The sequence below is a fragment of the Alosa pseudoharengus genome, unplaced genomic scaffold (genome assembly GCF_046254945.1).
Source record: "Alosa pseudoharengus isolate Yale_2024_CS ecotype anadromous, Long Island Sound unplaced genomic scaffold, YU_APseudo_1.1 YU_APseudo_1.1_scf_8, whole genome shotgun sequence".
NCBI lineage: Eukaryota > Metazoa > Chordata > Actinopteri > Clupeiformes > Clupeidae > Alosa > Alosa pseudoharengus.
Window position 1 is genome coordinate 28,123,119 of NW_027468870.1, and position 15,225 is coordinate 28,138,343.

The 15,225-nt window shown below is 40.9% G+C and overlaps 1 protein-coding gene across 1 annotated transcript in view; it reads right to left on the minus strand.

Moving 5' to 3' along the window:
* The window catches only part of opcml (opioid binding protein/cell adhesion molecule-like), a 77,155-nt gene extending 66,863 nt beyond the window's left edge, over window positions 1–10,292 (minus strand). Inside the window, exon 1 of the mRNA XM_076274488.1 lies at window positions 9,542–10,292. Within this exon, the coding sequence (XP_076130603.1) occupies window positions 9,542–9,699 (158 nt within the window). The 5' untranslated portion in view covers window positions 9,700–10,292. The remainder of the gene's footprint in view (window positions 1–9,541) is intronic.
* Window positions 10,293–15,225: the final 4,933 nt, after the last annotated feature.

Below are 15,225 nucleotides of genomic sequence, written 5' to 3' on the forward strand. Positions count from 1 at the left end.
ATTAATAAGTAATATTAATTAAATACTTAGTTTTAGTTTGTTTATTTGAATTAATGGGTGATATTCTATATCTAGAATATTTGCCAATCGATTAATGAGCTAACATTTCCTAATCATTAACCTTAGCATTAACAAACTTGAAGTAATTTCAATTGCTGTACTTTAAAGTTTAATTTACAGCATCCACCATCGTCGAATCGATGCTAATCAGTGAGAGCTTTGCACAATCACCATTTGGCTAAGACTACATTATGTTATTGGACCACATAAATGTTTCAGTTCTTCTGCGTGTACGTCAGGTGAACTCATCTCCTTTAACAGGGTCAGTTGTCAGAAAATGATATGCTGGATATGTGACATGATGTGATTAATGTGTTGATGCCAGCCACAAATTTGACAAAGCAGTCCACTCAGACTGACCAAAAGAGTTGTTTCCAGTTTGAAGTTTATATTTCAGCTCAACAGCCCACCAAATGGCACCTCTCCCTTTCTATGCAACTAAAGCAAAATACTGATTGGGTGACTGTAATTGTCAATAACACCAGAGGTTTTGAGTGCATACACACAGGCAGAAGACTGTTAAGAATGATATGCTGTAATTCACAAAAATTTTACTGGGCTAGAATCATTGACTTTGTGTTTAACCTCATGATGAATAGTCATTTAACATCTCAGACTGACTCACTCTCACACTCCTACTAACTACTTGATAAAGGTCTTGAAGGTCTCATGACTTCGGAGACGTTTCATCAAGCCATCAACAACCACACAACACTAAACTTCATCCACTCCATCACTGCTCAGTGAGAACATTTTACATAATGATTGATGAGGGGAAAATCACAGATTGCCATTTGGCTCCATCTGTCTCATGCTTTTTATTTATGTAAATTCTCCTACTTTTAAATTTCCCAATGTAAGGGTAGGAGAATTTATGGCATCCGCCTACCAGCATATATGCACCACGACAGCTTGTTCAAATGCTGACCTTTTCCTGAATGGACAAAAACAACTCACTCACCGGCTGGACTCCCTGTGTGTGCAAGCCTATCCACCGGCTAATGAGAGCCTCGCAGCAGATTCTGTCTTTAGTTGGCTCTCAAGTTCTCGTGTCAGGATTCACGTCACCCTGGCTGCTTCTTAGTTACTGTCTGCGTTTGAATCGCAATTCGTGGAGCTTTCACAGTGGAGGAGCCAAATGAGCTGTACATGCCCGACACCTTCCAGAGCCTAAACATCAGCCTGTCACCGCTAATGTGCATCTGTACAGAAGCTGGTTATAACTTCTGGGATAGGGATCTAAGAAGGGTAAGTGGATGTAGGGCTTATGTATTCCAGTGTGTGTGTGAGTGTGTGTGTGTGTGTGTGTGTGTGTGTGTGTGTGTGTGTGTGTGTGGGTGGGTGGGGTGGGGTGGGGGGTCTGTGTGTGTGTGTGTGTGTGTGTGTGTGTGACTGCATGTGTGTGTGTGTGTGTTGTGTGTGTGTGTGTGTGTGTGTGGGTGGGTGGGGTGGGGTGGGGGGTCTGTGTGTGTGTGTTTGTGTGTGTGTGTGTGACTGCATGTGTGTGTGTGTGTTGTGTGTGTGTGTGTGTGTGTGTGTGTGTGTGTGTACATGTGTGTTAGAGTGATCAGAATGCCTGCTAATTGGACTGTGTAGATGATTAATTGAGATGCCCAATTCCATATAAAAACGTGCAGTTTGTCCAGTGGTGTTAGTCAGATGACCTCTGTATTACAACACAATTCCTCAGCATCTCCCCAGCAACCAGCAGATGCCAGAAAGGGTCTTGCCCATCTGACTCATATCATGCAGAAGGTCAAATCAGCAGTGACCAGCTGTTGTCTAGACCTTGACTATTCCTTCACCAGTGCCAATGTATTACAAAGAAGCATTTTCCAGTTCCACTCTAACACTTGCCATATGCATCAGCAAAGACTCCATAAAACTAATCGGACATAAAAATTATGAGAACCAACTGAAAACTCTTTTTACAGCTTAGTTATGGTTATGGTTATGGTTATGGTTATGGATTTAGCAGACGCCTTTGTCCAAAGCGACATATAAATACAAAACAACATAATAATATTTAAAAATGAACAGGGAACAGATTAAAATCTAGGTCAAATATAGTAAGGAGAATAGTTGTAGTACACAATAATATCAATTCAATCAATAGCCTAATAAAAAAGCAATGTAAAAAAGGGGAAAGGCAATAATAAAACAATAATGTCAATTCAATCAATAATATAAAAACAATAACATGCTAAGACTACATTAAGGAGAATATCAATAATAAACAATAATGTCAAATTAATTAACAGCCCAATTAAAATAAAACAACATTATATAAACCATAACACATAAGCGCTTAAACAACTAAGTATATGTTGAATAGGAATGTCTTTAGACCCCTCTTAAACGACCCAAAACTACCACAGGAACGGAGAGCACTGGGCAGTTCATTCCACCAACATGGAACCACTGAAGAAAAGAGTCTGGAATTAGACCCAGTTTTTATGACTGGTCGACACAACATACGCTCACCAGAAGACCGCAGTGGGCGGTTGGGGATGTAAGGCTTGATTATTGAATTAAAATAACTAGGAGCAGATCTAGTTAGTGTCCTATAGGCCAAAGTGAGAGATTTAAATTTAATTCTGGCTACTATAGGGAGCCAATGGAGAGTAACTAGGAGAGGAGTTACATGTGTCCTCTTTGGCTGATTGAAGACCAGGCGTGCTCCAGCATTTTGAATCAGCTGTAATGATCTTGTTACACAAGCGGGTAAGCCAGCTAATAGTGAATTACAATAGTCCAGCTTAGAGATGACCATGGTCTGAACAAGAAGTTGTGTGGAATCTTGTGTCAGATAAGGTCTGATCTTCCTAATGTTGTAAAGCATAAACCGGCATGATTTTGCAATAGAAGCTATATGCTCAGAGAAGTTAAGTCGGTCATCAATTACAACGCCCAAGTTTCGTGCCGATCTAGTTGGGGTCAGTGAAGTTGAGTCAAGCTGGATGTTAATCTGTTGGGGAATAGCTGTTTTAGCTGGAAACACCAAAAACTCTGTTTTTGAGAGATTAAGCTGAAGGTGCCGATCTTTCATCCAGGCTGAAATATCCTTAAGGCATGCAGAAATCCGGTGGGAAACACTAGAGTCATCAGGTGGGAAAGACAGGTAAAGTTGAGTGTCGTCTGCATAACAGTGATAGTCAAATCCATGGGAGCGAATGGTATCACCTAAGGAAGTGGTGTAAATAGAGAAAAGCAAGGGTCCTAATACTGATCCCTGAGGCACACCTGTGGTGAGGGCATGAGACTTAGATACCTGTCCCTGCCAAGACACGTTGAAAGAACGCCCTTTAAGGTAAGATTCAAACCAGTCAAGAGCTTTTCCAGAAATTCCCAGTTCAGATAGTATAGATAGGAGAATGTCATGGTTAACAGTATCAAAGGCTGCGGATAAATCTAGTAGAATTAATACTGATGACTGAGCAGAGGACTTAGCTACTCTCAATGCTTCAGTCACAGACAGAAGAGCAGTTTCAGTAGAATGACCACTCTTGAAACCAGACTGCATAGTTAAACCTGAAACTGAAATGCATGCTTTTTTCTACGCAATAACATACAATACAATACTAAATATAATTTGTTTGTGACATAGTAACATACTGCACACATACAGTACCTGTTGTGACATAGTAACATACTGCACAAGTACCTTTTGTGATATGTGCTCTCTATTTTGCTGTGCTATGCTGTGGTGTTCTGAGTGGTGCGGGGTAGGGCACTAGCCATAGAGCTATTATCCTTGTTTGTGATTGGTGTCTTGTCTGTGTTGTTTACCTGGTGGTGAGTGACTGATTGCTTTCCCCAATCTAAACTCTTTGGGCTGTTGGCTGATGTGACCAATTTCAACTGGGGCGGGAGGAGTTGGGAAAAATCCACCGTTGGGCAACAGAGGGGTTTTCTTTGCAGCAAGTGTTGATAAACACTCATTAGGGTCTGGATACAAAGTCCCCATTACTGAGATGTGGGAGATCATCTCACCTACCAAACCATAAAGCAAAACTGCTGCAGGTAATTACTTGTGTAGAAAGGTGTATGAAATTAAAACATTAATTTGGGCGACCATTTAAAGGGCAAACCTTCTAACATCTCATTTTTTTTTATCTACACATGCACATTTTAATTTGAGGCTGTTTTTAATTTGAGAGATTAGACTGCTGTTGTGGGTTTTGCTATTGTTTGTTTCCCTTTCACTTTTGCCATTTCAAATAGTTTAATTATCCACCAGGAATTAAATATATAATAAAGAACAGATTTATGACTAAGTGCTGGCTATTGGTCTGAATTCTATCCTGTCTGAGGACGGAGAAGAAGTGAGTCTGATATATTCAAACTTCTGCAGAAAGAGCCCAGGTACAAAAGCAGAAAAGGTATACAAACAAACATACTCTTTTGTTAAAGTAAGGCCGCTATATATTGCATAACCCCCAAACATAACCAACAGTTATACAACTCGATTTACACACACGCCCACACACACCCATGTGCACACACACACACACACACACAGACACACACACACACACACACACACAAACGAGGACCTTACTGTATATGACACATGCACATACAGAAACACAGACATCCGTGTAGTGATTCTTTACTTTCCAGTGATACTGTTTGCCCATAGTACCACCAACAGTTTGTACAATGCATAGACACTTTTACCTGACCGTTAAAAAGTGAAAACCGGCCACTCAATAGACTCTTCACCAACGGGGAGTAGAGGTTAAGGAGTTTGGAGAACACTTGGTGGGTGCATGCAGTGTAAACACAGAAGAAGCTGTCTGAGACTAGAGTCATGACGGAGAAGTTGGAAGCGCCCGTGATGCCCAGGAATAGCCGTTCATGGTTCAGTGGACTCGGAAGGTGAGGAAAAGCAGGTGACTGACAGCATCCCATTTGGGGAGGAACGCAGATCAATTCTGACAGAGAGATTGATCACAAACCCCACGAAATTTCACCCCAATCGTAAATCTCAACGTCCACTCCTGCACAAGCCAAACTACTCCAAGGTGAATCAGGAGTCTGATCTATAAAGCTTTCCTGAGGCCAGCCTATGGTCCTTTATGGTTCACCTGGCAGCAGACTAACACTCCATCAAAATGAGATATTAATGGAATGCCAATGAGTATTGTTTTCTCGTGTGATGAAATATGGAGTGTATTAAGGCATAGAGGGTGTTTGCGCAGAGCCTTTGTTTTGTGTCTCATGAAGTGCAATGTGAGAACTTCAGTACACAGAGCACAGTGTTCCAGTTCAAGTTTCACAGTCATTACCATATGTCTTACAATAACACTGTAGTGTTTTTAAAATGGCTCATGACTTAAGGCTTTGACTCACACATGCGGTTAAGATATGTCACTGTCTTTGTGTATTGCAGCAGTGCAACTGACAGTGAAGAGCTTTGACTTGAGATCTAAGACTCAGACAAAAGTGCCTGTGCTCTGCATTATCCTCAACCCTACCAGAGAACAATCAAAATGTTACTACCATCAAAGAACTGAACGAAAAGCCAATTTTATGCACCACTGAAAATAGCAGGTCCCACTTTAGTGTTGATAGTTCTGTATAAATAATCAACAAATGCCTTTGTACACTCTGCCAGAGATGAGAAAGAAGAATGGGTTTAGATTTTGGTTCCACTTTGAGTCAGGTTATGGACAGGATTACATAACAGGCAGTTGGCACGATTTTGATAAAACAACTAAATAAAATAAGAGCTGGTAAATATTTGCTAAACAGCTGTGAATAATATTTTAATTCTCTATTCATGCTCTCTAAATAAACGGATTCCAAATTACCGACCAACAAGTGAAGGACAAGTGTGTGTCCAGTGGACGCATGATGAGAGAGTGACAAAGACAGCGCACTCACTCCGTGGACAGCCTCAGTGGGTAATAGACACACAAGTGCAACTACAGTCGGCTGAGTGGATCGAGTACGTGCAGCTGGGTTGAAGGCCATCCCACTGAGAGGGCGACTCTCAAACAGAGCCGGACCCGATTGGGCCCAGGTCTGTTTCACAGTCTCCCAGAACTAGAGCATCTTGGGGAGAGGGCAAACATCCAGGCTCTGGATCCAGCCGCTGGAGCTGCTGACTCTACAGTGGGGACGCAACACATGAGTTCCAGATCCATGAGTCTTCATGCAGCTGTTTGGTAGGGGGTGAGAGACGGAAGCTTCCGGCTCAGTCTGGTCCTGATCCGGGCCTTATCCGTATCGGCATGCCCAGCAGCTGTGTCTGCATGATGGGTCAGACAGGAACACAGGCGGCAGAAGGCGAATGTCAGTGCCTTCCTAATGGCACACTGGATCCCTCCTCTACCATTTCCTCTGTAAATATAGTGTGCCACTAATAATATCTCCTTGTTTCTCACCATGTCTCTCTCCCTCTCTCTCTCTCTCTCTCTCTCTCTCTCTCTCTCTCTCTCTCTCTCTGTACCACTCCAGTTTTTGCTGAAGCAATACCTGCTCTAAAGCGCCAAGCTCCACAGTCCTGCCAGCCCACTTCTCTCATACTACTTGACCAGCTACCTGTGTGTGTGTGTTTGTGTGTGTGTGTGTGTGTGTGTGTGTGTGTGTGTGTGTGTGTGTGTGTGACTGTTACACACCCCCTAGCCACACAAATACACAAACACACACACACACACACACACACACACACACACACACACACACACACACACACACACACACACACACACACAATTACACTGCAGTACATTATATAACAACATTGGACAGATTAAAAAATAATACAATTTATCACAGCCCAAGGCCAGGCATAACTGTACTGATACCTAACACAGGCGAAGGAAATCACATTAAACTGATGCGATAACAACACAATGCAAGTATACAGAAGCAGAAGTAAGGGCAAGCCGAGAAATAAGTATTTATGGTGCTGGATAGGTAGAATCAAACTGCATGTGAAGACAGCAGGCAATATAATGAATGCGGCTCTCTGCCATGGAGGTGTAGATGCTGGGATTACTGTGCAGTGCATAGAGCACTGGATATTAAAGTTTAATGGATCTCTCCGTGTGATTTACGACAACAAGTGAAAATCCTGAAACCTTAGATGAATGCCTCTGTAACTATAACAACATGCCTTGAAAGTGAGTTTGATATTTACGGTTGCCTCTTCCATAGGCTTGTCATTGTGGAAATGGTGCACAAACCACATAAAATGCAAACTTAACTAGCAAAAAAAAGTTTGCTTGTTTTAGGAGAACACATAAGTACGACCCATTATTTTACTGCACTAGGTAACAAAGTTAAATTATACTGATTGATTAAATGATACTGTGTCTTAAGTGCTGAACACCATGTTGTTATATGTTGTTCAGTGTAAGCCTGATAAAAACCTCCAACCTCCCTTCACATATGCTCCAGATTTCTAGTGAACCTGACTGAGATTAATATATATATTGTTGACAATAGCTTTTCAAATATGATATATTTGAAAAGATATTGTCATCAAAAATAGCCTTATTCTCCACCCATTTCCAATTATAAATATATTATATAATATAATATAATATAAATATATTATAACAAAATAAGATAAAATAAATGAAGGTCAAATAAAAGAAAGAGGATCACATCCACATCATATCCTTCCCATCGTGCCATCATGCACCTCTCACATCCACATCACAAGAACAAGCCCCCTCATTGGCCAGTGGCAGCAAACCCTCTGGACCACAGTTGAAACTATTTCAGCACTATAGATTTGAGAAGTGTTTTTAAGTGTTTTTTATTCTGGATTTAATGGTATTATAATTATTTATTCATTACCCTGGTTACTTCGTTTGTTGTTTCAAAAGACTTCACTGAAACGGAGATAAGATGATCCATGGAAATCCCAGCACTTTGCACAATCCCAAGACATTAAGTAATTGTGATTTTATTGAACCATGGCCAAAGAATCATGATTAAATGGAGTCATGAGGTCTCTGGTGTATTGCAATTCTAATAGCTACACTAAATTCCTCCACAAGCTAATGCATGAGGAACTTTTGGTTGCATAAGTAGATTATAATAGCAAACATCCTTAAACCACATTGTCATTTCAAATACTTTGGAGCAAAGTAATCTAAAAAAAAGAATCAACGATGCACTTCCTAATCAAGGACACCTTTGTGATTTTTGCTGTTCCTTTACATAAACCTCTTATGTGTCCTTGTAGTCATTAGTAGCCTTAGTAGTGATTTCATTCATTATGCAGATACAGTCTAACAATCAAGCACAAGCACATAAACACAATTCTTGGTCAATCCTTGGTTGGAAGATCAGACTTAGCAACCCAACCACATCTTACAAAATGACACATCTAAAAGTCAAAATGACAAAATACACAAACGCCTCAAAGGTACTATGTGCTCTGAAAGTACATTAGAGTCCAATGAAGGTCAACAACTGTTAGCATAAATGCTGCATTATATATACATGTGTGTGTGTGTGTGTGTGTGTGTGTGTGTGTGTGTGTGTGTGTGTGTGTGTGTGTGTGTGTGTGTGTGTGGAAACAATTGCTAATTTTAAGTGCACACAAAGACACATTTGACATAACCACAGTCACTTTCTGTAACACAGTGTAAAAACTGATTCTTTTTTTTTCTTTGGGCAGGGGGCTGGGTAAAAGCTGTCCACAAAGCTCACTGTGTCCATACAGTACAACAGGCCAATAGACTGTGCAGTGTTTGGTGCTATTATAGAATTGTATTTTCCTCCCAGCTCAAATGGGTGAATAATCACTTATAGTACCATGTGTGTGTGTGTGTGTGTGTGTGTGTGTGTGTGTGTGTGTGTGTGTGTGTGTGTGTGTGTGTGTGTGTGTGCGTGCGTGTGTGCATGTGTGTGTGTGTGAGAGAGAGAGGGGCATGCATCTCTCTCTCTCTCTCTCTCTTTCTTTCAATTCTGTGTGTATGTGTGTGTATGTGTCTGTGTGTGTGTGTGTGTGTGTGTGTGTGTGTGTGTGTGTGTGTGTGTGTGTGAGAGAGAGAGAGAGAGAGAGAGAGAGAGAGAGAGAGAGAGAGAGAGAGATTACTTGATTCAAGTAACCTAAAATGTCATCAGTGCATGCTGACAGTCCTTGACTTTTTGTTTTTGGTAGAAAGAGACACCTTGGAAATCCTTTAAATTCTATTTCAGTCGAGGAATCGTTTCACTCCAAAATCTATGGACACAAAGCATGCTCTCTCTCTCTCTCTCTCTCTATCGCTCTCTCTCTCTCCCTCTCTCTCCGTGTCGCCTACCTAGTAAACCTCTATACATGACGCAATTAGGAAGACTGGAGTCTATTTCAGCGACTCCGAAATGCTTAATGTTTAATACAGTAAAGTCCATGTCACCTAGATAAACTATCTTGAGGAATATCACTTATTCCTTAGCATCTAAAATTATTTGGGAATATGAGCATATCGAATATTGTATAGACATAATGGAGTAGGTCATGGTTACTTACCTTAAGACGGCGCTACCCCCTTGTCTAACGGTGATATTGTCCTTTGAAAAAGAATCCCCACTTCGAGCTGGCACTCCTGCAGGTACAAGAAACAGCAGTCTCAGAGTGATAACAACGAGGCATTTCCAAGGCACCACAAAATAACTATAAATGCCCATTGTCGGTCCCGCAAAAAACTTCCGGAGCCTTCTGAATATTCCGAGGAAAATAGAAGTGAAAATACAACAGAAAGTCAGACGTGTACAGAGAGACTATCTCCTCGGTTTTCCTCCAAGAAAAACAAGCTACAGTGAGGAAAGCTGCATCAGGAACTTGGAGGCAGATTGCATATCAAAACTAACTACCAAGTCCCCGGTGAAATGTTCCCGGTTTTCCCAAATAAGCTATGAGCAGATGTCGAGGGTAGAAGCGGTCGTGAGAAGATGGTACAGCCCCTTTGCCCTATAAATGCTTGCTATGTCCGTGATGCATGCACATACAAAGATGCATCAGTGTTTACTTGTGCCGTTTCCTCGGCTATAGTTCAAGGTGAAAGCTATAGCGGTTATCACCATGTAGCCTACCACGTTTAATATCCGCATAGATTGAATGAATGAATGAAATATCCCTGTTTCTTTTTCTATCACAAAAAAGTGAAAAAAAGAAGCGAGGTTTTCTTTGCTAAACTGGCAACCACTGGTATGCGCTGTCCTCACTGGTGTACTCTGTCCGCTCTCCCCTCTCTTCCTCTCGAAGGTTAGGCGACTGGCTACCAACCTCAGTTCTCAGTGCCTCGCTCTCAGCGCCTCCCAGGCGGCGTGAATCGAGGCGTCTGTGTGCGTGTGTGTAACTGTGTGAGATACAGTGTGTGCGTGCGTGTGTGTGTGTGAGAGAGAGAGAGAGAGAGAGAGAGAGAGAGAGAGAGAGAGAATATCTGTATGTCCCCACTCCCCACACATATTTCCTAGTTTTTTATTCTTTTAAGTGACTAAAAGGCATTTGAGATAAGTGTTTGTGGGACTGAGATTAAATGTTCAGAGCTCTGTATTTCAGCACTCTACCTCATGCATAAAATGTGCAAAACATGCTCAGATGACCTATATAACCCGATGACTAATTTGACATTCTGTCAGGTTTATTAAATGGAATTTAATCAGCTTGTTTTGCTGCCAAATCCCATAGCTCTTCCCTGGATTTGGAGCAGTTTCTAGCCATTCACAAATGTAAAGATTTGTCAGGAAGGAGCGAGAGATTCTTTAGACATTTTTTATCCCTCTCCATGTCTTAAGTAAGCAATAGTCTATAGAATATGAGATATGTGTTGTTGTCGAACTGGTTTCAAAGCTTTTATTGTCTTGTTTGATCTAGGCATGTACTGTATACTATATGGAAATAAGATGGGTTTTTGTTTACCCTAATACAAAATTGGCCCTCTGTCTTTGCCATTGGACCTGTCTGTGTATACCAAGGTCATTAGCTGAGAATTATGATGATGGACTGTGGCTAAAATAATGGGGGAGATAAGACCTAATTAAGAATATATATCCCCGTAATGCAACCTGATCCAACAAACGCGAAGCTAATTCAGTGATTTTTTAATTAAGGCATTCTGCTGACCTCAGCAAATCTTCGATGAGTTGTTTTAATTAGTAGAAAACACTCTGTGTGAAATTTGTGTGAAGCTGACAATCAATAGAGTATCAGTGACTTGATCTCTCTCCTTCTATCTCCCTCTATCTCCCTCTCCCTCTATTTCACTTAAACACATGCACAGACTCATACAAAGAAATCAGATCCTATCATAGCCTAACTTGTTAAGACATACTGCTGATATAACATGTATGTATTTATGTAGTGGCATGCTAGTGGAAAACAGTTACCAAAATAACTGCTGATTTATTTATTTTTCTAGCTGAAATTATAGCAACACTCATTTGAAAGAAAGAAAAATCTGGAAAGGCATTTAATCCTTTTTGTCAATAGATCGAGGTCTTTCATTTTACAGAGTCCACATGAACCACTGACCTATGGTGCCAAGATAGTGAATTCAGTTTCTGATAAGGGCAACATGTCACATGGATCTGGAAATTTAATCTAAAATGCACCTGCTAGAGCCAGCTGAGGAGAATGGTTGGGTCGGATGTTGTGTGTGGAGTAAACACAGACAGAAGATGCTGTACTCTAATGTTAGAGCTAATTATTATATTATGGTGTACATGTACATGAGCACATGAATACTTTTTAAATGCATCTATATTTTTGTAGAATTATCACGTGTTCACAACTTAGCTTTGTAGAGTTACAAGTAGTCCTGTTGTTCTGTTGTTTTTGGGGAAGCAGTGGCCTACTGGTTAGCGCTTCGGACTTGTAACCGGAGGGTTGCCGGTTCGAGCCCCGACCAGTAGGCACGGCTGAAGTGCCCTTGAGCAAGGCACCTAACCCCTCACTGCTCCCCGAGCGCCGCTGTTGTTGCAGGCAGCTCACTGCGCCGGGATTAGTGTGTGCTTCACCTCACTGTGTGTTCACTGTGTGCTGTGTGTGTTTCACTAATTCACGGATAAATGCAGAGACCAAATTTCCCTCACGGGATCAAAAGAGTATATATACTTATACTTATACTTTTTGAGCACAGCTTTGCACTCACCCTCAGTTTGTATCCCTATGTATGTCATAAGTGTTAACAACCTCTAAGCCAAACATCTCTTCATATGGTACATCAACAAAGCTGAATGGAAATGTATCAACAACAACAACAACAATAGCAACAACAATACATTTACACTTTTGGGGAATTCAGTGTCTCTCAAGGCTGCCTTGGCTCTGTCAAGACTCATTAGATGGAGCCCTCTCCAGACTCCTTAGGGATTTCTGTTGGTCTGTAAAAAGACCAGATCACTTCTGCGTCTTTCGTACCCAGTATGCTTGTGTGGGATTACTTACTTAAATAGCTGACACACTCCAAGAAGAAAATTTTGTTTATCACCACTGCCACAATTTATAAAATTCAGTCCTGGGGGAAAAGGCTCAGCAGTATAAATCTTCAGAGAAGAGTCCTTCTATTTCCCCCCTTATCAGAGGCCTGACATAGACAATACAGTACCACCGCGTCCACCTGCATTTCCATGTAAATAAAACACGCTCTCCTCTAAAACATCTGTCCCAAACTCAGCCAAGATTATGGCATTTTATTCAGGCATTTGCATTGGCCTTCTTGTCCGATGTCTTATCTATGCCAGTTTGTCATGACATCAGTGCGCTCCATGCATACTTTAAAGGAATTATCCGGAGTAAAATGCACTTTAGATCGATTTACGGATGATTGGGGGTACATACGTTGAGTTGACATCAAAATCATGTCATTCGGATGTGTTTTGAGAAAGTTCGATTGTACCGTTTTCAGTCACAACTCGTAGCCTGGAAGTGAGCAGGGCATTTCAATTTCGCCGCTATAAAACGCTATTTTTATACCTCTTCTACAGTTCCAAACAACATAACACTTACGTGGTAGTGAGTAGAGGGTCCCTAAAGCCAAACCGAAGTATCCCGAGGTCTTTATGTGGTCGAATAGAGAGTCCAGAATGAATTTCATCAAGCCAGTACCTTTCCGGAAATCTTGCCATCTTTGCTGTAGGAGTCTTATTGCTGAGTGTGTTGTAACACGCTCTGGAAATTCACAATTGCGTCGCCGTTTAAAAAAAATAAAAAAAAACATAGTCCAGTATTTCTTTCGAAATTGAAATGAAGTTGTATGGACTGGACTATGTTTTTTTTTTTTTTTTAAACGGCGACGAAATTGTGGGATACTTCGGTTTGGCTTTAGGAACCCTCTACTCACTACCACGTAAGTGTTATGTTGTTTGGAACTGTAGAAGAGGTATAAAAATAGCGTTTTGTAGCGGCGAAATTGAAATGCCCTGCTCACTTCCAGGCTACGAGTTGTTACCTGAAAACGGTACAATCGAACTTTCTCAAAACACATCCGAATGACATGATTTTGATGTCAACTCAACGTATGTACCCCCAATCATCCGTAAATCGATCTAAAGTGCATTTTACTCCGGATAATTCCTTTAAGGTTTGAGCAAGAATTTCAGTGTTTGTGAAGACAACCCACACACTTGTCAGGCTTTCTTTTGTTTAACCACCAGAGCAGAGAAATACAGTATGACATGATGTATGAAGTGTTTTGTTTCATGTAGTTGTTTTTCCATCTATGTTCTGTAAATATTAATGCAAATATTGCTTTAGGTCAAATGTCAGAGCAAAGGCAACAGGGCTAACAACGTCAAGGTCATATGTTGCTGAGAGTTACTTTGGCTAAAACTGTACTCAATGAATAAGTCTATGGCTTCAGTACCATGGACAATACCAGAGGAGAAAGGCTTGCAGTAATTCTTGGCATCTCCTTGTCTTTGTTGCATCATGGTAAATTGTAATCATTTGAATGATTTCTGTTGTTTTCATGCCCTTACGAAACATGTAGTCCAATTTATTTGCATCAGAGTGATTCACATTATTTTTACACATGCTATTTTTGTTGGAAATCAATTGTAGTAATCAATTACACTGTTATTTATATTCCTATACTTACCTACCTGCCTATCCAAATGCTATCATATACAGTATGTGTGGTGAGACAAAGTACCACCCTGTAAGTGTATGTAACTACACCACATACAGGCTGGCTGGTCTCTCTACTCCCGATAGGGGGCAGCAAGTATTACAATTACATTGGCCTGTCTGCCTGTTTGTGTGTGTGTGTGTGTGTGTGTGTGTGTGTGCATGTGCGTGTTGTTCAATTTGTTTCAACTTTTCAGACTAGGTTGACCTAATCAAATCTTGGTCCTCCTACACAATCATCTGGTTCCAGATCCAAATGTTGAAATGTAGTTCCTTTTTATGTATTGCGAGACACAAACAAACAAAACATCTTAATCAACATTATAGATTGACTCACTCCATTTCTAAGGCAAACTTAAGAAAAGTTACATTTGCTGTTGAATAATAGTCCTATTTTTTTGTAAAGAAAAGGGTTGAAAAGGTTCAGAAAATAGCTTAACTTCTCCTCAGCAGGCAATACCAATCATATCAACTCAGCTTTACTTAAGACATCCCATTATAGCCACCACTGAGTTTCTAGGCTGTAGGACAGAATACTCGGATAAGCTTCAGCACTTAGGCAAAATGGCAACCCCCCCGTTAATTACGAACGAACAAAAGCCACAGAGGACAAATGGTGTGTGAACAACAGAGTTGTAAAATGAAATCTAGTGGGAACATTGCCCATCCTCTCCATTCATCACGTCTGACAGGTCAGTCAGCATGGTTGTCCCCCCCCCCCTCTCTCTCTCTGTCAGTCGTTTGGTCTCCCTCACTAATGCGAATGGCCATAAACCTGTTTGTCAGCCGGAGCTGGCCATGCTGCCACCTGCTGTGCGTTAACTGATAAGCCTATATGGACAAAATAATGCTAAAATGTCTTTTCACTTACAGCAGTCCCACCATCCATGAGAAATAAGAAAAGGAAATGCTCTGAAGGCCATCATAAGGGTGTTTGGAATGAGTTTTGAAATCTGATTACTTATTTTTACAGTTTAACAGAGGGTATGAAAAATATATAGGGTGAATGACTGAGCAATCTACCATTGCAGAATCATACTATTGTAAAACCATACTCCAGCATACACAAGGATTGAATGCTCATG